At 47.0% G+C, this 24,529-nt stretch overlaps 7 protein-coding genes across 7 annotated transcripts; 4 read left to right on the top strand and 3 right to left on the bottom strand.

Moving 5' to 3' along the window:
• Positions 1-242: 242 nt before the first annotated feature.
• Positions 243-6,307, bottom strand: F4812DRAFT_411323 (uncharacterized protein). Its single transcript, XM_047932607.1, has 5 exons — positions 6,149-6,307; positions 5,043-6,083; positions 2,559-4,987; positions 2,391-2,508; positions 243-2,207 (listed from the first exon to the last, which is right to left on the bottom strand). The coding sequence occupies exons 2-5, from the start codon at positions 5,687-5,689 to the stop codon at positions 659-661; spliced, it is 4,743 nt and encodes a 1,580-aa protein (XP_047795342.1). The 5' UTR covers positions 5,690-6,083; positions 6,149-6,307; the 3' UTR covers positions 243-658.
• Positions 6,308-7,956: 1,649 nt separating this feature from the next.
• Positions 7,957-9,508, top strand: F4812DRAFT_411308 (mitochondrial carrier; the record flags this gene model as incomplete). Its single annotated transcript, XM_047932606.1, has 6 exons — positions 7,957-7,981; positions 8,027-8,037; positions 8,116-8,145; positions 8,201-8,284; positions 8,335-9,010; positions 9,075-9,508. Coding segments are annotated over 5 exons (822 nt in total), but the record flags the coding sequence as incomplete, so codon positions are not given.
• A 1,229-nt stretch (positions 9,509-10,737) lies between these two features.
• Positions 10,738-13,439, top strand: F4812DRAFT_464962 (uncharacterized protein; the record flags this gene model as incomplete). The annotated part of the gene is made up of 3 exons (XM_047938398.1): positions 10,738-10,909; positions 10,959-11,209; positions 11,268-13,439. The coding sequence occupies 3 exons, from the start codon at positions 10,738-10,740 to the stop codon at positions 13,263-13,265; spliced, it is 2,421 nt and encodes an 806-aa protein (XP_047795340.1). The 3' UTR covers positions 13,266-13,439.
• Positions 13,440-13,973: 534 nt separating this feature from the next.
• Positions 13,974-15,783, bottom strand: F4812DRAFT_36366 (Bud-site selection protein). Its single transcript, XM_047931879.1, has 2 exons — positions 15,533-15,783; positions 13,974-15,448 (listed from the first exon to the last, which is right to left on the bottom strand). Exons 1-2 carry the CDS (start codon positions 15,713-15,715, stop codon positions 14,144-14,146), a joined length of 1,488 nt encoding a protein of 495 aa, XP_047795339.1. The 5' UTR covers positions 15,716-15,783; the 3' UTR covers positions 13,974-14,143.
• Positions 15,784-15,929: 146 nt separating this feature from the next.
• On the top strand, positions 15,930-18,171 carry F4812DRAFT_411303 (NAD(P)-binding protein). The gene is made up of 3 exons (XM_047932605.1): positions 15,930-16,456; positions 16,533-17,108; positions 17,235-18,171. The coding sequence occupies exons 1-3, from the start codon at positions 16,363-16,365 to the stop codon at positions 17,432-17,434; spliced, it is 870 nt and encodes a 289-aa protein (XP_047795338.1). The 5' UTR covers positions 15,930-16,362; the 3' UTR covers positions 17,435-18,171.
• Positions 18,172-21,108: 2,937 nt separating this feature from the next.
• On the top strand, positions 21,109-22,452 carry F4812DRAFT_36250 (mitochondrial carrier). The gene is made up of 2 exons (XM_047931864.1): positions 21,109-22,159; positions 22,225-22,452. Exons 1-2 carry the CDS (start codon positions 21,207-21,209, stop codon positions 22,271-22,273), a joined length of 1,002 nt encoding a protein of 333 aa, XP_047795337.1. The 5' UTR covers positions 21,109-21,206; the 3' UTR covers positions 22,274-22,452.
• F4812DRAFT_36210 (uncharacterized protein) lies at positions 22,383-24,466 on the bottom strand. The gene is made up of 3 exons (XM_047931855.1): positions 23,998-24,466; positions 23,142-23,753; positions 22,383-22,926 (listed from the first exon to the last, which is right to left on the bottom strand). The coding sequence occupies exons 1-3, from the start codon at positions 24,051-24,053 to the stop codon at positions 22,602-22,604; spliced, it is 993 nt and encodes a 330-aa protein (XP_047795336.1). The 5' UTR covers positions 24,054-24,466; the 3' UTR covers positions 22,383-22,601.
• Between the last annotated feature and the right edge of the window lie 63 nt (positions 24,467-24,529).

Below are 24,529 nucleotides of genomic sequence, written 5' to 3'. Positions count from 1 at the left end.
TTTATGATTAAGAACCCACTCAAAGGCTTGCATTCAGAGACAAGGAGATGGCTAAATAAATTCGAAGTGTCCTTTGTCAAGTCAAGTTGCCTTCACTCAGTTTCGCTCACATTATCATGGAAGTAACGAAAAGCTTCGACAAATCACCGTTGTTTACGATACCCTCCAATATACATCTACAAAGGAACCCACCTAAGGGTTAATTACGTATTCCGAGTGAATTTATAACTCGAAGTTATCCTGGGCTTGCATACTGGCCTATTTTAATCCCGACGGGAAGAACAGCGTGGCACAGGAAGTAGGTACGAAAAACGAACATAAACATACGAGACTTCCAAAAGCTCGGTTAGGTTTGATATAAAACGTCAACGAGCATCTCTCTATGAAATTTTTCTCGTAAAGTAGCAGTAGAGCGAAGAGAGGACATCGTTATAAGCAGGACTGAAAGATATATATACACTCGCGATATAGTGTAGCAATGCGACCGTTAATCCGTGTTTCCCTTTTATATACAATTCCGACAAAAAGCAATTCGTCTGCTCAAACCAGTTTAGGATATACGCCACGACTTATTGCCGAAACTCCGTGTGTCCCTAATATAAGGCCTATAGACCCTGATGCGCCTTTAACCTTGGTTGACCTGACGTGTTCCTGTTTGTCATGCTACCTTTCCTCTATTTCCGCGTCCGCGTCCTCGTCCTCTGGAACTGAAACTGGGTCCGGCCTTTGCGGTCTGGATTGAGCTATTATTGCTAACTCCACTGTCATTGGCTCGATTGCCGTTACCCCCTTTTGATTTGTTATTGCGGTTACTTCTTCGACTGCTACTTTGTTCCATTTTCCGACCTTTGCCTTCTTCGCGTGCAGTTCGTCTTGCTTCTTCTTCTTGCATCCGCCGGCTTTCTTGGTCCCACCATTCTTGGAACGCCTGCTCTTGTTGGATTTCCTGGAGGCTGCGCTTGGCTACTGCTTCGCGTACAATTTCCTGCTCACGCCGCTGTTCCCCAATTATATCGGCCAGCCCAAGCCCAATCTCCTGTTCCGGTTTAGGTGCACGTTTGATATAAGACTTCGAATGAGGGGTGAGATGTTGAGACGTAGATTGAGTAGCAGGCGTGGTCCCTTGTATCCCACTATTCGACCTCTGACCGGGAAATCTAGTATCTGGAGATGCCGTCCGCCGTGGTATAGACTTGCTGGACGATGCCTCTGCAGCAAGAAGCGGCTTTGGCTTTGGTGGGTCTGCGGATGATCCTGGTGAATGCTCCGAAATATTTGTAAAGGATGCTTTTGGGACGAGCGGGGTCTTTTGCCAAGGCGAATCCTTCTTTTCGCCAATCTTTGTCCACGGGGATTGCGATTGCTGAGGCTGAGACTCTTGTCGGGCTGCTAGCTCCGCTTGCTGTTGTTGTAGCTGTCTTTTTCTCTCCTTTTGGGATAACTTCTGTGGTGCGCTTTTACTACTTGTCTCTTTTCTCTCGGCAGCTATCTCAGCAGACAAAGCCGACTGGGCTGGTCGAGAATCTGCTAATAACACTTCACGAAGATCTAGACGCGAAGTTGGTAGCGAAGATGGCCCCCATGGATTACCTCCTGATGGCACACGCCTCGTAGGATCATTCTGCAATGTGGTGGGGACAGGCTTTGGTTTTGGAATCGGAGGTGGTGTGGTAGACTTTAGAGCAGCTTGGTCTTCGACAATCTTTCCTTTTGAACCCCTCCAAGAACCAGCAAGCGTTGAGAGCTGATCCAATTCATCCCGCTCCCTAGGTTGTAACGGTTGCGGACTTGGAGAAGCAGGAGCCGTGCCACTAGGCGATCCTTCTTCGTCCATAGCAAAGATGAGATCTGCGTGTGAGTCTTTTGGTCGAAGCTCGGGAGTAAAAGGCTCATTCGCGACCGCCTTTGGCTTTTTCCTGCTTCTGTCTGGCATTGGTGAAACATTCATAGAATCATCTAAGCTCCCAACACGAGATTTGAACGATGTTGACAGTTTCCTCTCATCTTCTTTCTGTGAAACCTTAAATGCCATTTCTTTTACTCGCCTATGCCTTTCTTCTTCAATGTCTTGTGCTAGCTCAGGGTTACGTTCGTGAAGGAGTAGATCAGCTCTTCCACTCCGAGCAAACGGACATCTAGCCAGTTGATTATCTCTGACAACTTCGTCTAACTCTAAGAGAAGATCCTCGTCGAGGTCATCGAGTAAACTATCTATGTGTTAGTTTTACAGTTCATCTATGATATCAAATTGAACTATTCAACTAATGGCAAAGCTTTTCAACTCGTATAGTAAGATATGTAGCCTCTCTATAGCGAGCGACATTGTAGAATATTGGAGTACAAGTCACCAGGGGGGTTGATACATTGATTTAATTGCTAGGATCACTTACTGGTTTTCAAGCATTGATTCCATCTGGAGGCAGATGTATTCTAGCCCCTTGTCTTTAAACTCAGTAACTGAACACGGACTGATGATATTCAGTAGATTCGAGATGTTCCGAGTATTGACTGTTTATATTAATAATTTGCCGTGGTATAGCAAGGGAAAGATGGCTTACCGAAACGGCCAATGATCTTTTGACAGATTTGTGATAGACGGTCGAGCATAAGTTCATTAGCAATGCCCATAACCTCCATAACCAGTTCGGAGAATTCATCGAGAGTTTCTGCGACAACATCGTCGAAAAGCTCCTCTCCAACATCGGCATATAAATGTTGAAGAACATAATGGAATGATTCCGGATCCATATGCTTTAAGTCGATCTTAATGTAATCGCAATCTTTCTGCGCTGCGCGGCGACTTTCCAGCCACATACCACGGGAACGACCCTTGAAAAGACCTTGGAACCACGGACATCTTTGGCAAAGTAGATCGCTATGAACTAGTATCTCGTCACCATCAAGTTCCAAAAGAGCATCCCCATCTTCAAAAAATGCTGCATCCTCGATTGCGTTTTTGAAATCCTTGTTCATTGAACGCGGCGGTGAGCTCTGGACTCTAACAGCAGCTTCTAAATCGACCATGCCAAATTTAGTAGCTATTTTCATCAGCTCCGTGCGGATTTGGCGATACCTATATGCTAGGGGTTTGGATTGCCTTGTAAAATTCCAGGCAGGGATAACTCTGTCGCGATATAAGTATACGACCAGATTCATTAGAGTAATTATGTCGACGCTGCCAGTGAGTTCCACGATTACAACATTGTCCTGTTCGCTAATATTGAGTAGATCTGGGACCTCGTAAACTCCAGTTTCTCTGAATTGTTGTAACCCAGCTCGAAGAAACGGACTCCTGGCTGATAAGAGCCAAGAGTGTATGGGAATGGCCAGATCCGGGAACGCAGAAGCACGAATGACCATGCCAAGACTATCGTTGTGAAAATGCCAATTCTTAAGATGCGCTCGTAGATCGTCTTCAAGGTCAGTTGATGTCAACACTTCGTATGCCAGCGCGTCTACTCGGCCTTTCAGTACATCTGGGTCCTGGAACCTCCAGGTATCCTTATTTTCTCGCGTTCGGGAATTCAGAGCCTTAAATCCAGAAAGAGGGAATAGGGGAGCAATATCTTGCCATAGTGTAGACTCATCGATCTCAAGTTGCTCACGCGTCACGTCGCAATCCTTTCGAACCGCAGCGTACGCACCGAAAGCCGAGCTTCTAACAGCAACGATATCCGTGACGTAGGGTACACGCTGAAATTTGAAGTCTTTGCGCTTTTTAGGGTCCACCGTTGCGGGTGCTTTAGTGTCTTTAGCTTTCGTCCGCTTAACGCGATGCCAGACTGCCCCCGACTGCGTAGAGATGATAACAGAGCCATTCTCCCCAACACTCACAGACCTGACACCGTCCTTCTTGGAACTCCAAATGCATTGTGGTGTCGTCACCGCATCCTTGATCTTTGAAGGATTGGTTGTTGATGTTGCGGACTGGTTTCCATCGTATCTGTGGTTAATTGTCATGGTGAAGAGGTCGCCATTGCCTGTAATCGCGGCTATAGTATCTCCGCCTGATGTGATATGATGAATCTCACGGCGTCTAGGGTCATAACGGGATGACGTGGAGAGTTGCACTGAGCGCTGGAGAGGTGAACTTGTGAACGGATCAAACGTGGGGAATTTTATCATGTTATAGCCGTAACTCGTAAAGACACACACGGTATGGTCCTCGAACAAACAGGACGTTGCTCGGTCGATAGCTGAGACCATAACTATTGAAGAGTGACTAGATAAAAGGGTCGCGGCAACTTTCCTAGGGATAGGCTGAACCTCGAGGGATCTAGAGTCCGCGTCCATTAAGGCAAGTTGGCCGACATTTTTTCCCCAGCAGAACAAAGAGGATCCTGTGTGTGCTACAGAATGGATAGCAGAAGCTGCAGCCCCGAGTATAATCTCCTTCTTCAATGGACCGAATACTTGGCGAGGAGTTGTACTTATTGGTTCCTCGTCAGGTTTCGCCAGCGCAGGGAGAGGAATCCCAAGCTGTGAATAAGTATTCGACCCCCAAGTCCAAAGTTCTCCTGTGCTTGTTACAGCCAACGAATGATTTTGGCCTAGCGATATTTGAACCACCTTCTTGTCAGACAACCCACTCTGAACAGGTATAAAGTTAAACCTGGTATTCTCATCGCCAAGTCCGAGGCGACCACCGCGCCCAATTCCGCAAATGTAGAGGTTGGAGATGGGATCGGTCGTAAGTACGGCGCTATGTAGCTTAGAGAGCACTACATCTTGAATCATTAAAGGTCGATTTTGAATCAGGATTGGGATCTGCGACAAATCGCGAGATATTGAATCCTCCACGTTTGACTGACGCTTCCTTTCTTCGAGATACTGATCATAGAAATACTGAATTAGACGGTCGGGACGTTTCAAATAGATGCGCTCTGGAAATTGTCGATCATCTTCATCGCCAAGGCCAAGGGAAAAGTTATTATTGCTGCCGAAGGTGAAGACTTCTTCGCCCAAAGCAACATATTTGCTATGATGTCTATGAGAGCTATTAGCGAGAACTTCGGACACAATTTAGGTCGTCCCTATCCTACCTCGCTTCTTCGCCTGCCGAACCTTCATCACTATCTGAGTCATCATCATCCAGGCTCGCGCGCTCCTCTGAAACTTTCAAAGTTCGCAAAGCGATACTAGCATTGTAAAGGTCAAAAGGGCTGTTTCCTTCATGGTCCTTCGTCTTTATCAACTGTGCAATCCTAGTAGTAGTGGCAACGCCAAGAGAATTCGTCAAGTCTTTACGTTCCTTATCAAGCAGTAATCGCGCGATCGAAATATTGCCGTTATATAGGGCTCTATGTAGGGCATTCCAGCCACTTTCGTAGTCCTGAACGTATATATCGATAGCGGGATGGTCGAGGAGGGCCTTAACGAAAGTGATGGCATTCGACGAAGTCGAAGAAGCGGCTCGGAGCAGAATGGTCAAACCGGAGTGATCGCGACTATTAACCTCACTCTTTCCAAGATTGTTTCCGACATTCTTGGGCGTAACTACGGAAGCGCCAAAACCGGAGGCTTTACGTGATTTGGTAGTCGCTCGAGGAGAACTTCCAGATGGGCCAGGACTACTTACTCCCGGACCTGAAACCTTTAATGGATTCTGGGAATAACCGGCCGGGGCCAGCAGCCGACAAAATTTGTCGACATCGTTCTCCCAATAATATTTCCAAAGTAGATGACTCATGTGTATATTATATGGTGAGGCGTCGTCCAAAGCACTTCAAACTGCACCTCGCTGTGAGTCTCAGAGGACCACGGCTTATTTAAAGGTGCGATCGGAAGCGCTTCGACTTGACAAGGTGTTGAAAGGGGGTTATCCCGCTAAGAATTATCACTCGGAGCTCAGGATTATAGGTCGCCGACGTATGCGCAGGTTCTAGCTAAGGGGTTCGATGCGGAATAGTACGAAGGGGAGAATCGGCAACAGCGTTATATTTCGACTTTTGATCTGACTGTATTGAACAGAGTATGAGAAAATAAAGTTTTGCGCTTCGAGCGTCGTAGGTGAGTTTGTATCGGTTCGAATTGTTCTTATCAACGGCCGCCACTAGGGAGGGGGGTATATTCGATGGATAAGACTTGGGTTCGTTAAGGAGTTGCCACTCGAAGATTCAACAAATATTATTCACTTATGGTAGCCCACCTAGATGTTTCAAGGTATTTTCTTGAGAATATGGTGTTTTATTTCGAGAGTATGTGTCATAGACTCGTAGATGATGGAAGATGACAATCGAAGAGCAATAAGTGAAGATAGGAAGGGACGGGATATGAATGATATGAATAGCATGTACATTACCTTAGGTAAAGGTAGCTGCGATACCTGTCTATCTGCGGTTTGTGCGCAAACCCCGCGACGGAACCATGCTATAGAAAAAGCCAGACCTTAAATTTGGACCAATCACAATTCTATCTGGCAGGGCATGGCGAATCCTCAGGGCATCGAGACCACTTAGGTGGTACCTACTATGTAATGGCAGGTTAGGTACTTTGTACAATACAAATTGCGCCGGAGCTTTTTAAGCCACTATACCAGGTACCTTAGAGTTATCTCCTAATCTGCATGCACAAATAACTCTTTAAGCTATTAAATAATCTAAGTACCTACCTCCTATTATGAAGTCGGATCTACGAACCAACTATAAGTCATTGCTTACGGCTCAACAAGCCATTCCATTGGATGCTGTGGAGTTCACATACATATTCCCCAACAAGTTCCCTACCTTTAGTAGAAGCTCCGGTCTTGCGGATGAACAGGCAACACTAACGGCAGGCTCTCAGCCAGGCCATAGGGCTACGAATAGGAAACCGTACCGAGGAATCGACTTGGCATAACTACTTCTTACCTCCTCAATGTAGAGATTGTTACGCCGGGAAGTATGATCTACCTTTGGTAATTTAGATCATCTAATTTCAAATATGCATTATGATTTTCTATATATTCTTAACTTCACAGGAGTTGTAAAGTTCAATGAAGGGATTGTGAATTTCACTAACCTACAGGTACTTAAGGTAATATTAACATATGAAAAGCAGCGCCTAACGCCGACAATAGACAGCGTACGTCTGCCCCAAATCACAAGAGGTACCTAAGGTACCTCTTTAGTATGGTTATTAGCCGTGTAAGTTTCAAGTGACATGTCTTAACTCCCCCAGATCCTACGAACTTCATTCACCCGTTACAGTTACACTACATGATCCGTCTTCGATCTTTCAGGCCGAGGACGGGAACGTCCAAACGACCAAGCATCACCGCAAAATATTTTGTGATTAAAAATCTTGGAATAAAAATCTTCAAAACCTCAAATCTACCTCAGTTACCTTAGGTACTCACCTTATTAGGTACTTACCCCTTATACTTCCCTCCCTTACATGTACAAAACAAAACATATTACCTAATAGACGTATTTACGCGTTAAAGTAACGATAAAGAAGTACCTAAACGTAATATTAAATAAAGGGATTACTTAAGACTTTAGGTACCTACATAGTAGGTCCCAAGTCCCTCGAGATTTGGGGTCGTTCGACTTGTGGGGTTCCTTGATACCTAACTCCGATCCGGCGGGCATAAAGGCACTCTGCGGGTTAGCGGGCTAGCGAGTTATCGAGTTTGTTAAAGAGGTACCTAACCTAAAGTAATTGCGCCGTCATCGCAAACGAATTATAATAATAATAATTCGAAATTCGTTTCTCGTCAGATCAAATAACCGCCAGTACCCGCACGTACGTATTTTCCAAACACAACAATTCTAACCCTCAAATTCTCAATTGAGTTCTAACGCAAAGTCGCTCATTACTGTTTTTTAAAGGTCCAAATTCCACCGCCCAAGATGGCTCAGGATCAACCCCTTCCCTTTATATACACCTTCGCCGCAGGTTTGTTGCATCTTATCCATCTCTGCTAATGATTCTGTCGTATGCATTAAGTACCTATGGACTGACAACTCACCTTTTAGGTGCCGTCGCCGGCATCTCGGAGGCAAGTGATAAACTCCAGGCCCTTGCCTTTAAACGACGAGCTAACATTCTACTCTCGTCTTCCAGATTCTGACCATGTATACTATGCCATACCCCGCTTGAGTCTGTCGCGTGCGCATCGTTGACATAGACTAGGTACCCTCTGGACGTTGTGAAGACCCGAGTGTGAGCAAGAACGGGACCCTCCCAGTCAGCTTGTTCGAAGCTTACCATAGAATAGACAACTCCAGACTGGCAAGGGGGGTGGCGCAGATTCATACAATGGCATGCTGGACTGCTTCCAGAAGATCATTCGCAACGAAGGGTACAGTAGCCACCCAGAACCTGTTGTTTCCAGGCTCACCCCTAGCACAGATTTTCGAGATTATACAGAGGTATCACAGCACCCATTCTGATGGAAGCCCCGAAGCGTGCCACCAAATTCGCTGCCAACGACGAATGGGGCAAGTTCTACCGCAAGGTCTTTGGTGCTGAGAAGATGAACCAATCACTATCGATTTTGACTGGTGCCTCGGCCGGGGCTACGGAATCTTTCGTTGTCGTACCATTTGAGTTGGTCAAGATCAGACTGCAAGACAAGGCCTCCGCGGGCAAATATACTGGCATGATCGATGTCGTCTCCAAGACTATCAAGAACGAGGGTATCCTAGCCCTGTACAATGGTCTTGAGAGCACCATGTGGCGTCACATATTATGGAACGCCGGTTACTTTGGATGTATTTTCCAGGTTAAGGAGCTCCTCCCTAAGGCCGAGACCAAGAAGGGCGAGATCTTGAATGGTCTAATCTCCGGTTCTATTGGTGGCACCGTCGGAACAATAGTTAACACGCCCATGGATGTTGTCAAGTCGCGCATCCAAAACAGCCCCAGAATTCCCGGACAGACCCCCAAGTACAACTGGGCTTGGAGTGCTTGCGCCACTGTGATGAAGGAGGAGGGCTTCGGTGCCCTATACAAGGGTTTCCTGCCTAAAGTCCTAAGACTTGGCCCCGGAGGAGGTATCTTACTAGTTGTTTTCACTAGCGTTATGGTAAGTTTTATTACGTCGTTCTCTAATCAAGTTGATATGATAAGTTACTAAATATACCCGATAGGATTTCTTCCGCTCTATGAAGCAAATATAGAACCCTAGAATGATCTCGATGCTCTAGAAAAAATGCTTAAGCATTAGCATCGCCCTGTTTGATTAGCAGCTTGTACATTGACTACAATTCATGTGTTCATAGACAAGAAAGAAGAAGATTAGGTATATACCTTAGGTATCTAACACGTCTTGACCAAAACTTAGGTCATAACCATCCTTCTACATCTTATAAGATGGACATGAGATTGCTCTTGCACGAATATCTTCAGTAAGGGCCGCTTACCTAAGTATGCCCAGGTGGACATTGAAACTCCAACCATGTAATACAGCAGTTACCTTGCTGAAAGATGCTAGGTAGGTGGGAGGTAACACCTTGAAAGATCTTTCAAGTCACAAGAGTGCAACTTCTCAACTCATGTATGTTCCTGTGCCGACAATAACAACAGCAATATCGAGGATCTCCCTTCCTATTTGAATACCACTGCAGTTGACCCACCACCCCGTATTCATTTTGCAGCTTTCAACCCCCCCTCCTCCCCAGTATCCAACACATCATCATCCACGGCATACCTGTTGAAGGGCACTCTTATCGTCTACTCTCACGATAGCCTCTTTTCTTAAACTTCACAACTTGAAGACCAACCTTTGCATTCTTTAATTATTTGAGGCCATTCTTCCGGCCAACTTCCACTTTTCTTTTCTAACTATTTCTAGATTCTCTCTTTCCTAAGAATCTATGTAGGGGCACCCCGTCCCCAGGTATGTTCTTCTCATATTACTTCTTCAACGGCATCATCTACACCATATGCTTCTGTTACCACTCTTTCCTCCACAATCAACTATCTTGAGAAGCACCTTCCTTATACAACCCCGTATCACTCTCTCGTTCCCTACACATAATTCCCCTTGCTTTCTATCTGGCCATATCTGGGCGGCCAAATCGTTAGCCATTTCATTTACTCAGCTTTTGAACACGAATTTTTCATCTATCACCCCTCCCTCATACTTATCCCATCATCACCCTACTCGCCTACATATTTATCTACCACCTGTTCGACGTCTAACCACAACGCTAGGCAGGTTATTCGCATCGTTTTCACGTCTCCAGAGGTAGTAGGTACTCATATCCAACTTACCTAAATCAATATTCCTAATTAACTTGGTAAGTTGCTATCCCGATGTTCATTACTGCCTTCTTTTCCCATGCTTCTCACCTCATATGCACTTGACTCGTCTCCATCCACCATTACATAGGCCAAAGGCCCTTCCAATATCAGATACGTTCATATATTGGCATTAAGGGATTATGTCCCCAAGAAATATCCACCGTTCTTTTACCACACTTGATATCTTTCGAGGTACCCTCGTCCATTTGCCCTAATCCTGACATCTACGTCCCATACTCGTGAAATTGTGACTTTATTAGGTACCGCAACCCTGAGTCTGAAGCCCAATCGTGATTCCATTTAAAACCTAACTTTTTCGCTGCTCTCGCTTGTTCCCTCTCTCACCTCTAGTTCCTTCTCTCGCGATGAACAACTTCATGTGAAGGACCTGATATTGACAATTAATTGGGCTAGAGTTGCCTAATTATAGGAGAATAAGCACCATTCGACTTTACCAGAGTACCTATTCTTCGCTCCACTCCTCTCTCTCAAACGGAATACGTCAATATGCCCTCCGTAAATAGTGATGATGTGGAGCATGGTGACGATGAGCCTGAATTGGGAGAACAGGAATCAGAAGAACAGGAAGGTCCTGTCGATGGGAATGGTTCCCCAAATGCTACCCAAGACAAGGCTGGAAACGATGCCGAGGGTGAAGAAGGAACAGATGATAGTGGTTGTAGGATCTTGCCCCATTACTCTAAACAGCATAAAGCTAACTTTTACAGCCGATGAATCAGTCAGTCCAAGCATCCTCGATGACATGAGTGAAATCGGGTTCGACGAAACCCGTCACGGTCATGACTATGCCCTGCTCAAGAGCGAATTCGATCGCCAGCAGAATTGGATGGACATGTTGGTGGTGTATATCCAACAAAAGAATAAAGAGACCAAAGAGGATAAGAAGAAAATCAAAAAACTTGAGGAGGAACTCGAAGAAGCACAGGACCGTCTGAAAGGGATTCGTAAGCCTGTGGTGGTGAGTACCTCCTTACGACCTCTTGTTCATATAGGAACCTGCTAACACTCGGATATAGCCATGGAGTCAGTTACTCAGATCGTATCTCAGCGGAGGAGATATTTCCTACAATCAGGTTTATCGCAGATGTTGCAAGCAGGAGAATATGTCCCAACAAGATATATTTCATCCTGACCTTTTTGTGATCAAAAATACGATATCGGACAATAAGCGGGGACGAGAAGAGAGGCGACTGTTGGAAGATAGGACCCCACGACCTTCGGTACAGGAGCGAGCACAAAGTGTGGCCGAGCCAGATAGTTACCCAGCCGCTCCCAGCTTTCCATTTGAAAAGCTTCCTTTGAAGGTTCAAGTGAAAATCTTTAGACGACTATTTGTCAAGAACAGCCTCATCCATTGTCTCTCTCGTTTGGACCCTGAAAATCCGCCAGTTGGTTTTCCAGACAAGGATGTTGAAGGACAGAGCCAGCTGCCCACGAGATTCCATTTTGGTACATCTCCTTGTCAAATCATCCTAACCCGCAAGCCAAACGATGTGCTCGGCCCTCTCCTGGTGTGCAAGCGCTGGTACTTCATCGGCGCTCATGCATTTTACGGAGGCAACACGTTTGCCTTCAGCTCGCTCGGGGAATGGCATCGCTTTGGGCAGGGCATTGGCAAGGCGCGTGTCCAGCGGTTGGTGAATGTAGAATTGATGTGGCATGGGGCCCTGATGCCTCCACATGAGACGCATGTCTCACAACGTACGCTAGGTCTGTATTCATTTACAGAAACCAGAAGACTGCGCACAGTCGTCGTACACATATCTGAGTGTAGCAAAAGCCGAACAAGAAGGGGGTATGAAGTTCGAAGAGGCAAGAAAAATCCATTTTTCAGTAGCACGTCCAACAACACGGATGGAAGTGAGCCAGCCGAGGACCAGTCCAGCGAACATCAATCGGATGACAACGGGCCTGAAGATATTGAAGATAGTGGGAATCGAATTCTAGCCAAACATTTTGACGCTTTCAAGACCATGGTTCGCCGCACGCGAACACACCCGAATTACCGGAAATATCGGTCAATGCGGACAGTCCAAGGGATCGATTGTCTCTATCAACTGCGTGGTATGAATTGGATTCGCTTCAAAGAGAGCAACGGTCCTATACACCGCCAGTCAGCACGGGATTGGTCGTTTCTAAAAGACATAAATACCGTCGTGACTCTCCCGAAGGAGGAATATGACCTCCGTATGAGCCACCTGGAAGATTCCAGGCCATCGCAAGAGGATATGGAGATCGTTAAGAAGTTTTACGACGAGACACCTTGCATGGACTTAGTTGGCGGTTCCGAGACGACCGGATCTGCTAATGGGGACGGTAGTGATATTGTTTCATGGAACGGCTCAAGTGTTGATGGTTCGGAGGATGACGATGATGATGGCGACGATAATGCTGGCGGCCGTAGTGTACCACGCCCATCGCGGGGTGCTAATACTGTTACAGTACCCAGGCCCGCCCAAGGGCGTAATAATCAGACGCAAGCCGATGGGAATGGTGATGGGAATGGTGATGGGGGAGATGGGATGGATATCGATGACGATAGATCCAGCGCTTTATTCGTTCCCTCGGGCTCTGGTTCGGTCGGCCCTCCATCCGAGCGAATGGATATCGACGACCCTGCGGAACAGGCAAACAGCGAGGTAATAGACCTGGCTGGAGGCCAGTCCAGAATCCAAGCCGACGATAATGATCATGGTGATGGTGCAGAATCACCGCTTTTTGTCCCCTCAGAGCCGGACTCCAGGCCTAGCGAACAAGAACCAAAAACCAAGTCTATTAAGTCGGAGCCCAACGATAACCCTGGAATAAATGGAGCTCCTGGATGTCTAGTGACCGATGATTCCGATTCCGATTCCGATCCCGAAGAAGAGACGTACGCCAGAGACGAGACTCCTCCGGGCAGCGATGACGACGACGACGATTTCCCTTTGGGCCCTTGTAACGTTCGTCGTCCTAATCCTAGTCCTTCAAGCACTGGTTCTTCATCCAGCGCGAAACGCCGCAAACTAGGGTAAGAGATACCAATGTGACACGTCCTCTTCGCTCCTAAGATGAGGTATATCCGAAGCATTATTTCGGCATCTTCATCTTATACAATCTACGACGCAGTTATGGAGTCATGATTTCAGTTTGACCTAGCTTTTCATTCCTAGTTCTCACCACAACTCTCCATTTGGTTTTACTTTCCATCCAACGGATCTATCGAAACAACTGAAATTCACAACTTCGCGTTTGTTTTCTCTCTACCCAACCTTTTCATGGCAATCAATATTACACCGGGCAAGAGCACGAGCCACGTTTTTGCCGGATGCGGTGGAAATACGTACTTCAACTATCGACAACTGATTTGCAGACGTCTTCAAAAACTACCCCGGCATGGTCGCCGACATCTAATCTTGAATCCACTTATACTCATACTTCATCTCTATCTAATCTAGCATGCGAGATATCAGGATCAATTCTTCTCTATTTACCTATTCCAAACACTATGGAAGATTTCACGAAAGTCGCCTTAATATCTACTATATATAGGTGCGCAATCCAAGCATTTTAGGCCGCTGCGCTGCGAAAGCGTGTCTGCAGACTACCTACCTACCTAGGTACCTGTCAAGGAACCTTGAACATGTCGCTACATTAGAGTCTTGCTATTGCGAAAAGTTTCACACTCATGGGTTTACCAAGATGAACCAACTACTGAGATATGATGAGTTTCATCATCATTGACATGACGAATATACGTGATCTTATTGCTGATGCGACTACATAAATAGAAGTAGTTTTACCTTAGGTACCTCTAATTATATCAATCGATGTTTTTTTTTTCTTCTACAATGCACTTTAATTCTCCTAGTACTCTTCATAGCATAGTAACATATGGTATCTGTTAAGAATCTTAATCAAAAACAACCTTGCGCCCCTGAAATTCGACCTTTTGGCCTTCCTCCTTAGCCTTCTTAGCCGCGGCCCAACTGGGGTGTAACGGGCCCGTATCATCCCTCTTAGGCACCGCTTTCGGCTTCGGTTTATCCGGTACGGAATTCCTTCCTCCGTCGGACTGGAGGCGGTGCTGCTGGCGCTCGGGGTGGACATGCTTGTTGTCGAAGGGGTTCCGGATACCCTTCTTCCAGGGCTTATTAGATGCCTCCTCGTCTCCTACCGCGCCTCGCCGCATGTCCCACCCTTGGTCCCGGCCCACTTTGGCCTTCTCTTGTTGTTTTTGCACGTGCTTCGCTTTCTCCTTGTACTTCTTCTCCCATATGGCTTGCCGCGCCCGCTGGCCCCGCCGGTTCTTACGCGCGGGCGCCAGGTCCAGGTCCGAGGCTTCGGACTCCGAACCGGATATGTAGCCGCCCATCAGCGTGGGCAGGAACGCTGAGTTACCGGCTGATATCGGGGCTACCGCCTTGGCGACTTTGGTTCTCTTAGTCGGTGGTGGAGATGCAGATGCAGAAATTCGGCTGTCTGCATCTTCCTCTTCATCCTCTTCGTCATCTTCTTCTTGCTCTGACTCGGATGATCCAGCTGATGATATTGATATGTCGTCAGTCGGTGCTCTTTTCAGTGATCTCGTTCTACTATCCGCGACGAGCTCATCGTTACCATCTGATTCGTCTTCGTCGCTAGAAGAACCAGCTACAAAGTCGTCGTATCGCGACCAGGCTTGCTCCTCAGCCTCGCTGTCCGAGAAACCTTCGAACGGCTGCTCATCCTCAGCCCCGACGTCATCCGTATCACTACCAAGTTCGTCTTCTTCGTTATCATCTGCAACCTTTTCTCGTTTTCGTTTGAGAAGCACCAGCCCCGGCTCTTCATCCTCCTCGTCCTCCTCTTTCTTCTTTTTACTTTTCGCTGCCTTCGTCTTCGCAGTATCTATATCGTCGGCTTGCTCTTCCTTATCAGCTCTGCCATCCTTCTTCTCCTTCTTGCCCTTCCCCTTCTTCAGCTTCTCCGGCATGGGCACCCTCAGCGCGATGCAGGTGCCCATGACGGCCTCCTCGATCACGTCGCGGATCTGCTTGCGGTTGCAGAGCGCGCTCGTCACGTTGTGCAGCGCGGCCTTCTCTTCCTCGGATAATCCCTCGGGCTTCGGGACAGGCTTGATGATATCGGCGGGGATCTTGGGCGACTCGGCTACGCCTTTGATCTTAAGGATCGACGAGCAGAGGTGCGCGTGCGCGGCCTGTTGGAGATCGAGACTCTGGTGGTAGGATTTTAACGTTAGTACAGGGTTTATTCTATTGCATTTAATTTTCAAGAAAAGAAGAAAAAAAAGCATTCGTACCTTTAGAACGGCGACCTCCCTCTCAAGCCTCGCCGTCTTGTCCGGATCGTTCTGAGCTTCGCGGATGCGCTTGCTCAATCGCTGGCGCTCGAAGCCCTTGGCGGTCTTCATGCCGCGCGCAAGCTCCTTGTGCCATTGCGACAGCTTCTCTTCGAGGGTAGGCTCGCGTTTTCTCTTCGGCATGTCGAACGGGTATGTGAATTATTAATTATTATGATTGGTTAACAGGGAATCTTGAGAAATTGTAAAGCTCGAAATTGTAAAGCTCGAAATTGTAAAGCTCGAAATTTTTAAAGATATAATGCTTGTTACGTGCATAGATTTACGCTATCGCAGATACGCATATTTCCTATCGGCTCGTATGTATTTATTACGGTATATGCTACTACGCTATATTCCACTTTCACCAGGACAATAATCAAAGCAGAAACTTCCCGTAGGTATTAGTTGAATAAGGATTTTACCAAATACAACCAATTGTTCATCTTTTCGCTATTCTACTCTGGCCGAAATGAATATAAATCCCCGTAACGAATGGTGTCCATCTTGTATTCAAGGATGAGCATCTACATAGTAATTCATTCTATTCCAGGTACCTAGGTATGGTAAGCATATCGTGATCGAGATCCACCGAGGGGTGGAGAAGTTAGACTCATTTCATTGATGAGATGGCGGGGTAAACCTTGATAAAGTATAACAGCGGTTCTTCGGATTGCAGTCCTATTGCCCCAAGCTGTGTCAGTTAAAATCCCCAATGAGCAACTAAGCAGTCCGTCTACGAGATATAAAGATCGGATATCAAGAAACGTATAACTTAAGAGTTGGTAGAAATGGCGACTTCACAGCCAACGTTAGCTATGCTCGGCGCAGAAAACTTATTTAACGTCAAGGATATTGTTGCAGTTGTTACAGGCGGCGGAACAGGCATGTCATGATACCCGGACTAATCAAATACTTCGTACTTCATACAATGAAACATTTCCTAACAGACCGGCTTTAGGAATCGGGCTTATGATAACTAAGGCTCTAGCTGCCAATGGCGCCTCTAAAGTATACATTCTAGGTCGACGTCTTCAAGTCCTACAACAAGCCGCAGAGCAGATCGATACCGGTAATGTAGTTCCGATCACCTGCGATGTGACGTCTCAGGAGTCCCTGAAGACAGCCGTCGCTCAAATCCAGCAGGATGCCGGCTTGATCAACCTGCTAGTCTGTAACTCGGGCGTTACTGGTCCGTATGGGATTCGTCCCACGCCCGAAACCACTCTGGACGAATTTATAGAGGCCAATTTGTCTGTGCCCATTCAGGATTATACTAACACGTTCGCGGTCAACTCGAGCGCTGTATGGTATACTGCTATATCATTTCTAAAGCTCTTGGATGCTGGAAACAAGAAAGGCAACGTGGAGCAGAAAAGCCAGGTGATTGCTGTAAGCAGTATAGCTGGCTTTAACAAGGTAAACACTGGTGGGTTTGCTTATGGGCAAAGCAAGGCCGCTTGTACCCATCTTATGAAGCAGTTGAGCGTGTCGCTACCTCAGTGGGATATCAGAGCCAATGTCATATGTCCTGGCCGTAAGTATTTCTAGCCGTCCAAACTCAAGTTTTGACCCTTAGAAAGGGAAAATAATTCCTGGAAGAAGGGGGGGAAAGGGGCAGAGTAGGTTGCTTAAGCTTTACACTATACTAACTCATGTGCAGTATACCCAAGCGAGATGTCGGCCCCTATTATCGAAAGAGGAGGAATCGGCAAAAGCATGGTACCTCTGGAGCGTCCCGGAGATGAAAAAGACATGGCGGGCGCTATTCTCTACCTCGCCTCCAGAGCCGGTGCCTACTGCAATGGCGCTATCCTACTCACCGATGGAGGAAGATTGACTACGTTCCCCTCTACCTTCTAAGCCTAACCACATATAGTGGAGGGTATGCAACCGATGGATGATAATAGTTGGAGATCCTGAGAAATGTTTGATCTCCATAGTTGAGCCGCACGCCTCACCGGACATCAAGCGCAGTTCCTTAATGCCATGCTAAATTAGCTTAAAGGACACATTAATGTGCACAGCTCCCTTTCGATGGGAGTGGATAGAGATACCAAATATGGGCGGCAAGTTGCGGCAATTATCATCACGGTCGCCCGGCCACCCGGTTACCCGAAACTACGACCGGGTGCTTTATAAAACGATACCCGAGGTCAGTTAAAACTAGTTGTCGCTAGTAGGTGACGGACCAATTGCGGTCTTACAAAGGACATGAATGCATCGTCTGTAGTTTAGTCCTAGGAAGTTATCCCGGCTGATCCCCCTGAGGCCAGCTCACCGCATTGTGGTCAACGGCGCGTCAGCACTGCTATGTACGTGATAGGAGGTCGCTGTGACGAAGGCTATAATGGAGCAGCATCTCGGATAGAAGCAACCATATCCACTGCAATGGCAACCTGTTAGAAATGCCCAGCAAATCAACATGTGAAACACAACCCGGGGAAATGTCGAAATGAATCAATAAAAACACCCAGGTGCTTAGACGGCTTATACCTGCCGAACACCTTTAATAGATGCACTGTTTGTCCTCACAGCTTTAGGCCAATCATAAATACATACCATATATCCGGGAATAAACGGCATTAAAAGAACGGCCTATTCTCTAGAGGTGGTTTGATAGTAGACCTGGCCAATCTCGATTATCCTGAAGATTTCATACGTGATACCATTGGAACCTGGCTATTTTCTCGCAGCCGGTCTAAGCAAGCCGTGTTTAGACAGCTGCCGGTTACTTTCGTGAAACCCCAAACCCAGCAAGCCAAGTAAGTAGTAGCTAGATGTATTGGAGACGCATTTATAGCCGAACTTGTTATTCCGAGCGAAACGAAGAAGTTGGTGTTCTGGTGTTCTGGTGTTCTAGACTGGAGGACGGAAATGCAGCTGTCCTTTTTGGGAGGTGATTCACCCCTGCCGGCCCTTGTCCTTGCTTGTATGTCTGTACCTATCAGATTCTACCAATTTTTAAAGCGATGGAAACCCCAGCGACTTGACGTCACTTGTGTAATAGCTTTATCATAGCTATTCGCTCTTGGTATTTGACGAAACATATATATCTCTTCGAATGGATTCTATAATCAATGCGTACTACCAAACAACGTATTCAAAGCAATTCACTTCAGCTTACGCAACATCTACTAGACTTCTTGAAGGACGGCAAAGAGGGATAAACTTGTTCAACTTCAAAAGACCGAATGTTTAGCACGTGCTTATCGATTAATAGCTTGTCTGCGCTACGTGGGTCCATGCGCTAAAATAGGTACGGTTTACTGCGTGTACAGTACATGTGCATAGGGACTTTTACCCCGCAATCCGCCAACTCTCGGGACAAGAGACGAGGATATTACGGCATTCATTACTTCGCAAAGGACAAAGGTTCAGATAGAAAAGATGGGGTGATAATTCATGTTTTACTTATTAGTTAATTCGTGACCATTCCGAGGATATACTAAATATACCTACCTAACTATAGCATATGATCCCTGGATTACTTTATCTTATTATTCCTCACGGACTTCCGCAAGATTAACAATCAAGTCCTTCCCCCCCAAACCACGTAATGCCGAGACCCATTCCATCTAAGCTTACCTTACGCAGGGTACCACTTTTGAGCGTTTACCTTACCTTATGTAGTTAGTTATTACCTAGCAAGTAACTAATAATAGATGATAATAGGGAATTCTTCTCTTGTTCTTTTGGCTTAACTATATCTTACATACTATGTAGTATATCATAACAAGTTTATGATCCATAGGTTCCTCGCGACACCAAGTAATAACTACAACCAGTTGGAATAACTGCCTGGGTAGTTTCACCGTGACCGAAGTTGGACAATGGTACGCAATGGTACGCAAATAAATGAATTGTCGACACGATGGCACCTTAGATATGAATATAGTGTAGCGTATAAGTGGTATAACCTGAACGATAGGTGAAGGGAGTAGGAGGAAACTAATTTGTTTGATGTCGGCATGATGAATTGTATGCGTCAACTCCGCATTGGATCCCCCTCGGTAGTACAACTACATACCTAACCTACCTCTACCTATACCAGAGATAGGTAATCGAGGAAAGGGCAACGGGTAGTTGTTCACAGGTACCTGTTACCTTACCTCGCACTCGCCTCGGGATTCTTTTATTGTCCCTTCTCTTTCCTTTTTCTCCCTTCGTCTCATATACCTAGGTTAGAGTTTATACTTGAGCGCATACTGGGGAAGGTAGGCAGTCGACACTTGGCCGACATATCATACAAAGTACCTACCTTAGGTAGGTATAACAACGTTCTTCCAAGTAGCAACGAGGCATACCCGAGGTCACCCTCCTTAATCAAGATTCATTCAAGGATACCTCATTGGGCTTTCCTTTTTCTTCCTACGTTGGCACTTATATTAGTACTACATAGGTACCAGGTATCTATGTACAATACATATATCCTGCACATGTGGCCTACCTAACCTAGATACGTACCTAACCTAGTATATCTAATCCAACTCATTAAGGTTTTCGTTCTCCCCTTTTCTCCTCCAAATCTTCAGATGCCAAGTTGTACTCCTTCCATCTACATCTACATCTACATAGTAGTAGAGGTAGTAAATTGATCTTTTCACGTCGTCAAACTACCTACCTACTTACCTCGCTTAAATCCCTGTTCCTAGACACGCGGTCAATTTCGATCGTGTGGTTTTTATATTACATGGCTTTGTGAATTCGCTGATTATCATTCTGTTGATTCCTCCCCACCAGATCCGATAGCTTTTCCTTCGATTTTTCGAGCCGGAATATTCCTTCTGCTGACATCATCCGGCTACATACACACCGGCGTCCCAATTTCCGCACTTCGCATTTCGCATTTCCCATATAGCTCTTCCTCGCCTGTTGAGCTCAACTTGTGATCCCCCGCCGGTCTCGGTGGCTTGTTCGACTTTATCGATCTAGGGCTGAGAAGTTGTAGGTAATAATTCAACTTCTAGTTGGGGCAGAACATAATCCTATTTTATTCGGGTGATCTATTAGTTTTTCTATTGAGACATTGTTGCACATGTTGGTGCCCCCCATTTCATTCATTCTTTGCCCCGTCACGGAAACGCCATCCTCAACGGTTCAACTACTATCCGCTACGCTATTATCAACTTAATACCCTATTGGTGCAACTTGGCAAGTATGGCCTTGAGTAAGGGTATGGATGCGGTATCCGAGATGAATCTCCAACCTCTTTGGCCCTCTGCCTGGGGTCTAATAAGTACACTCACCCCCACTTCCTATCATTCCCGACCGGTCCACATCTGTATCTATCACTAGATACCCGCTAAATGGTGCCGAATTACAACATCGGCTATTAGCTGTACACCTCGGTCGTGGCTATGGCTATGGCTACCTTGCTTTCGAGCAGATGTTGAGCGCCTCAGCCAATGGCGCTTCTCCGGACCTTCTCTCGAGTTCCCTACCTAGTCCGGCCTTTTTTATAAGCTTAAAAAACCGTCTCATCAAAATGATATTTACGGACATGTTGCTAACTATATGTTGTCGATACTAGCTTCCCACCTTTCTGTGGTCATTCCCAGAGTTTAAACGGGTCTTAGCTTTGTATCTATACCATTTCTTCGATTCCCTGCCATCTTACCTCTCAGCTGGAATTATGAGTTCCAACACCTTCAAGCAAGCCGCCGAAGCAGCACGATCCAAGACGTCCGCCATGAATAAACAAAGCTCGGAGGCAGTTTCTGCCGTAAAAAACGATTTCTTACACACACCTGTTATGCGGGCTGCCCTTCCCTTTATTAACGGCGGCATTTCTGGAATGGTTGCGACCATTGTTATCCAGCCCATAGACATGATCAAGGTCAGATTGCAACTCGCTGGCGAGGGTGGTACTACTGGACCAAGGCCTTCTCCATTATCCGTCACGAAGGACATTATTGCACAAGGCAAGGCTCTTGACTTATACACTGGTCTTTCAGCTGGTCTCCTTCGCCAGGCAGTGTATACTACAGCGAGACTGGGCTTCTTCGACACGTTTCTAAAGGGCCTATCAGCACGTGCCAAGGCGAAGGGTAGAGACGTTACCTTTGTTGAACGAGCGAGTGCTGGCCTCGCGGCCGGTGGAATAGCGGCCTTTATCGGAAACCCTGCCGATCTCGCGCTTATTCGAATGCAATCGGATGGTCTCAAGCCTGTCGCGGAACGGAAGAACTACAAATCAGTTATTGATGCGTTATCGTCGATCGTCAAATCCGAAGGCGTCACCGCTTTATGGTCCGGTGCGACACCGACGGTAGCACGGGCTATGGCACTTAACGTGGGTCAACTGGCATTCTTTTCAGAGGCTAAGGCGCAGCTCAAAGCGCACACCCAGTGGTCGCCTCTGTCGCAAACACTAACGGCCAGTGCTATCGCGGGATTTTTTGCTTCATTCCTTAGTCTGCCCTTTGACTTCGTAAAGACGAGATTGCAGAAGCAGCACCGCGGTCCGGATGGCAAACTTCCATATCGAAGCATGACAGACTGCTTCATCAAGGTGGCCAAACAGGAAGGTCTCACACGCTTTTACCGTGGATTCGGTACCTACTACATGCGCATCGCGCCTCACGCGTAAGTTCATCTCGCCCGAAAATCGGAATCGATGGGAAAAGGAGGTTGCTAACGTCACATTACAGCATGGTGACCTTAATTGTTGTGGATTATCTTGGTTGGTTGACGCAATAATTTGTCAGCCTCGGGTATTGATTTACCCCATCTTTTGTGTTATCTTGGAGCTCACTTAAATAAATGTCTATGTGTATCTAGGTAGAAAAATTGACTCGGGGCGTCTAGCGGTTATCATGGGAAAGCATTATCAACGTCATTTACGGGGAAATGAGGAAAATACCATTCGTACATAATCATCCATAGCTTTCATATATCTTTTTTTTTCTTTTTTTTTTTACCTTGCAGAATGCAACATGAATTATTTTTTATACAAGCGGGTATTCCAGAAACTCGAAATTGATTATACACTATGCTTTACGCCGACATAACCCCTATTTAACGGCCCTCATGTAGACTTCTTGGTGCCGATAATCCAATGCAAATACCCGCAGGGCCAAAGAAACTGCTCTTTCCCGCTCTTAACCTCCCAGCCGTCGGTGTTGGCGCCGCAGGTGCGCAGCAACGCCTCGACCTCGTGGGCGGTGCGGGTGCGCAGGCAGGAGACGAGGCCGTCGAAGACGAGCACGAAGGGGACGACGGGGATGACGTAGACCCAGAACAGGCGCGCGGGCGACCACCAGTAGAGCAACGGCGCGATCAGCAGGATGAAGAAGCCGAAGGCGAAGCAGGTTAGCAGGCCGGTGGGGGTGCGGTCCTGGAGCTCGAAGATACTATATTTGGGGGGAGGAGGGTTAACATAAGAACGACGTTTTAGGTTGGTTGGTTGGTATCGGAAGAAGATGGATTAACTATATGAATAGGACATATAGAAATAGAAATATAATAGAACGGCAAAGGAAATAGCATTATTTCTAATTTGGGAGGAAGGGAAGGGGGAAAAAGAAAAAAGGGGGGGCGAAGGGAAAGGGACAACTATGGTACTTACCCGAACCCATCGCTCGTCTCAACCGTGTTCTTCAAGATAGCGCGCGCCAGGTCGTCGTCGAAGTGGTGGAACGCCAAGTTAAACAGGCGGAAAATGCCTCTACCGTTCTTCTTGTTGTTCTCCTTGTCCTCGGTGTACCGACGTATCAGGTCGTCGGGGGCGCGCGCGGCGTCGACGGGCTGCGCGACATAGGTCAGCCGGTCGCTCTTCTTGCAGGCGGCGGACCAGGCCTCGACGTGCGGGTGCAGGTCCGTAAGCACGAAGTCGACCTGGCTGTTCTCGTCGTCGTCGTCGTCGTCGTCGTTCTTGCCGTTCTCATTTTGGTCGTTCTCGTTGCTGTTATTGTTGTTGTTGTTGTTGTTGTCATCCTTGGTGTCCTTGTTGCGGGCGCGGGAGAGCTGGCTGTTTAAGGCGCGCTCGACCTGGGGGGTAGGGCCGCCGGCGCCGGCGCAGAAGTCGATGTAGGTGTAGCGCGAGGCGGAGGGACCGAGGACGCGCAGCAGGGTCTCGGCTTCGATGGTCGCGGGGCTGCTGGGTTGCAGGAGGGGGATGTGGACGGTCCAGGCGTGGGTTAGGCCGTCTTGGACGTAGGCGCGGAGGAATGAGGGGAACCTATTTTGGGAGGAGGAGGAGGATTGGTTAGTCAGTCGGTCCAGCCAGCCAGTCAGGTGAGTGTGCGTTGACGCGGGATGAGATTGTCAGCCAGCCAAGATAGACCTGCAGCAAGCCGCCGCGGGATGTAAGCAGCAGATATCAACCAAGCAAAATCTGTTGGCCCAACGTGCTGTGTGTGTGTGTGTGTGTGTGTGTGTGCTAGCTCATTGGTTGGTAATTTCGGGGAAGGCTGAAGGCTTACCACGGTTGGTCGTCGATCTCCCAGAGATGTAATCGCGGGATTAAGGGGGTCGGCATTGTGCTGGTCTTGGTAGACTGTGTCGTCTCAAGGTTGAACTGAATAATAAGTCAAATAATAAAGCAGATAAACAACCTGATATGTCTCTCGTGAACCAGCACAATTAACAATTAAAGCTATTTTTAATAAGTAAAATCGGAATTCGGACGACCTTAAGACGAGGAGCGGGGATGAGTATATAGAAGTTAGTGTAGCTCCCCCCTTCTTGCCGTCATGATATCATGACAGCTTCATGATTTGGCAATTTTGTTGAGTTTCGAGTTGAGCTTTGACGCGATGAAAAGCAGGTACCTAGGTACAGGGGGCAAGACGGGAGCTTCGAGCCAATGAGATTTACGGATTATAAAGTACCTTGTATGGTCCAGGGGAAGAAACAACAGGGGTAAGAAAATAAATACCCTATGATCTGTTGCGTCACTGACGTAAGGCTGAAACTATCAAGGAGTATTATGTAAAAAAGTGCCTGACGGCATGT

The sequence above is a fragment of the Daldinia caldariorum genome (assembly GCF_022478825.1).
Source record: "Daldinia caldariorum strain CBS 122874 unplaced genomic scaffold F4812scaffold_1, whole genome shotgun sequence".
NCBI lineage: Eukaryota > Fungi > Ascomycota > Sordariomycetes > Xylariales > Hypoxylaceae > Daldinia > Daldinia caldariorum.
This window is presented reverse-complemented; position numbering and strand designations above follow the sequence as displayed.

What these genes read in the sequence shown, in the direction of transcription:
- F4812DRAFT_411303 (XM_047932605.1), top strand. Translation starts at nt 16,363, where the DNA reads ATGGCGACTTCACAGCCAACGTTAGCTATGCTCGGCGCAGAAAACTTA. An exon ending in TGTTACAGGCGGCGGAACAG is followed by an intron (nt 16,457 to 16,532) that starts GCATGTCATGAT and finishes GACCGGCTTTAG; the next exon opens with GAATCGGGCTTATGATAACT. An exon ending in CAATGTCATATGTCCTGGCC is followed by an intron (nt 17,109 to 17,234) that starts GTAAGTATTTCT and finishes ACTCATGTGCAG; the next exon opens with TATACCCAAGCGAGATGTCG.
- F4812DRAFT_411323 (XM_047932607.1), bottom strand. Translation starts at nt 5,689, where the DNA reads ATGAGTCATCTACTTTGGAAATATTATTGGGAGAACGATGTCGACAAA. An exon ending in TCGGCAGGCGAAGAAGCGAG is followed by an intron (nt 4,988 to 5,042) that starts GTAGGATAGGGA and finishes TAGCTCTCATAG; the next exon opens with ACATCATAGCAAATATGTTG. An exon ending in AAAGATCATTGGCCGTTTCG is followed by an intron (nt 2,509 to 2,558) that starts GTAAGCCATCTT and finishes TAATATAAACAG; the next exon opens with TCAATACTCGGAACATCTCG.
- F4812DRAFT_36250 (XM_047931864.1), top strand. Translation starts at nt 21,207, where the DNA reads ATGAGTTCCAACACCTTCAAGCAAGCCGCCGAAGCAGCACGATCCAAG. An exon ending in ATGCGCATCGCGCCTCACGC is followed by an intron (nt 22,160 to 22,224) that starts GTAAGTTCATCT and finishes GTCACATTACAG; the next exon opens with CATGGTGACCTTAATTGTTG.
- F4812DRAFT_36366 (XM_047931879.1), bottom strand. Translation starts at nt 15,715, where the DNA reads ATGCCGAAGAGAAAACGCGAGCCTACCCTCGAAGAGAAGCTGTCGCAA. An exon ending in GGGAGGTCGCCGTTCTAAAG is followed by an intron (nt 15,449 to 15,532) that starts GTACGAATGCTT and finishes TCCTACCACCAG; the next exon opens with AGTCTCGATCTCCAACAGGC.
- F4812DRAFT_36210 (XM_047931855.1), bottom strand. Translation starts at nt 24,053, where the DNA reads ATGCCGACCCCCTTAATCCCGCGATTACATCTCTGGGAGATCGACGAC. An exon ending in GAGATCGACGACCAACCGTG is followed by an intron (nt 23,754 to 23,997) that starts GTAAGCCTTCAG and finishes CTCCCAAAATAG; the next exon opens with GTTCCCCTCATTCCTCCGCG. An exon ending in GAGACGAGCGATGGGTTCGG is followed by an intron (nt 22,927 to 23,141) that starts GTAAGTACCATA and finishes CCCCAAATATAG; the next exon opens with TATCTTCGAGCTCCAGGACC.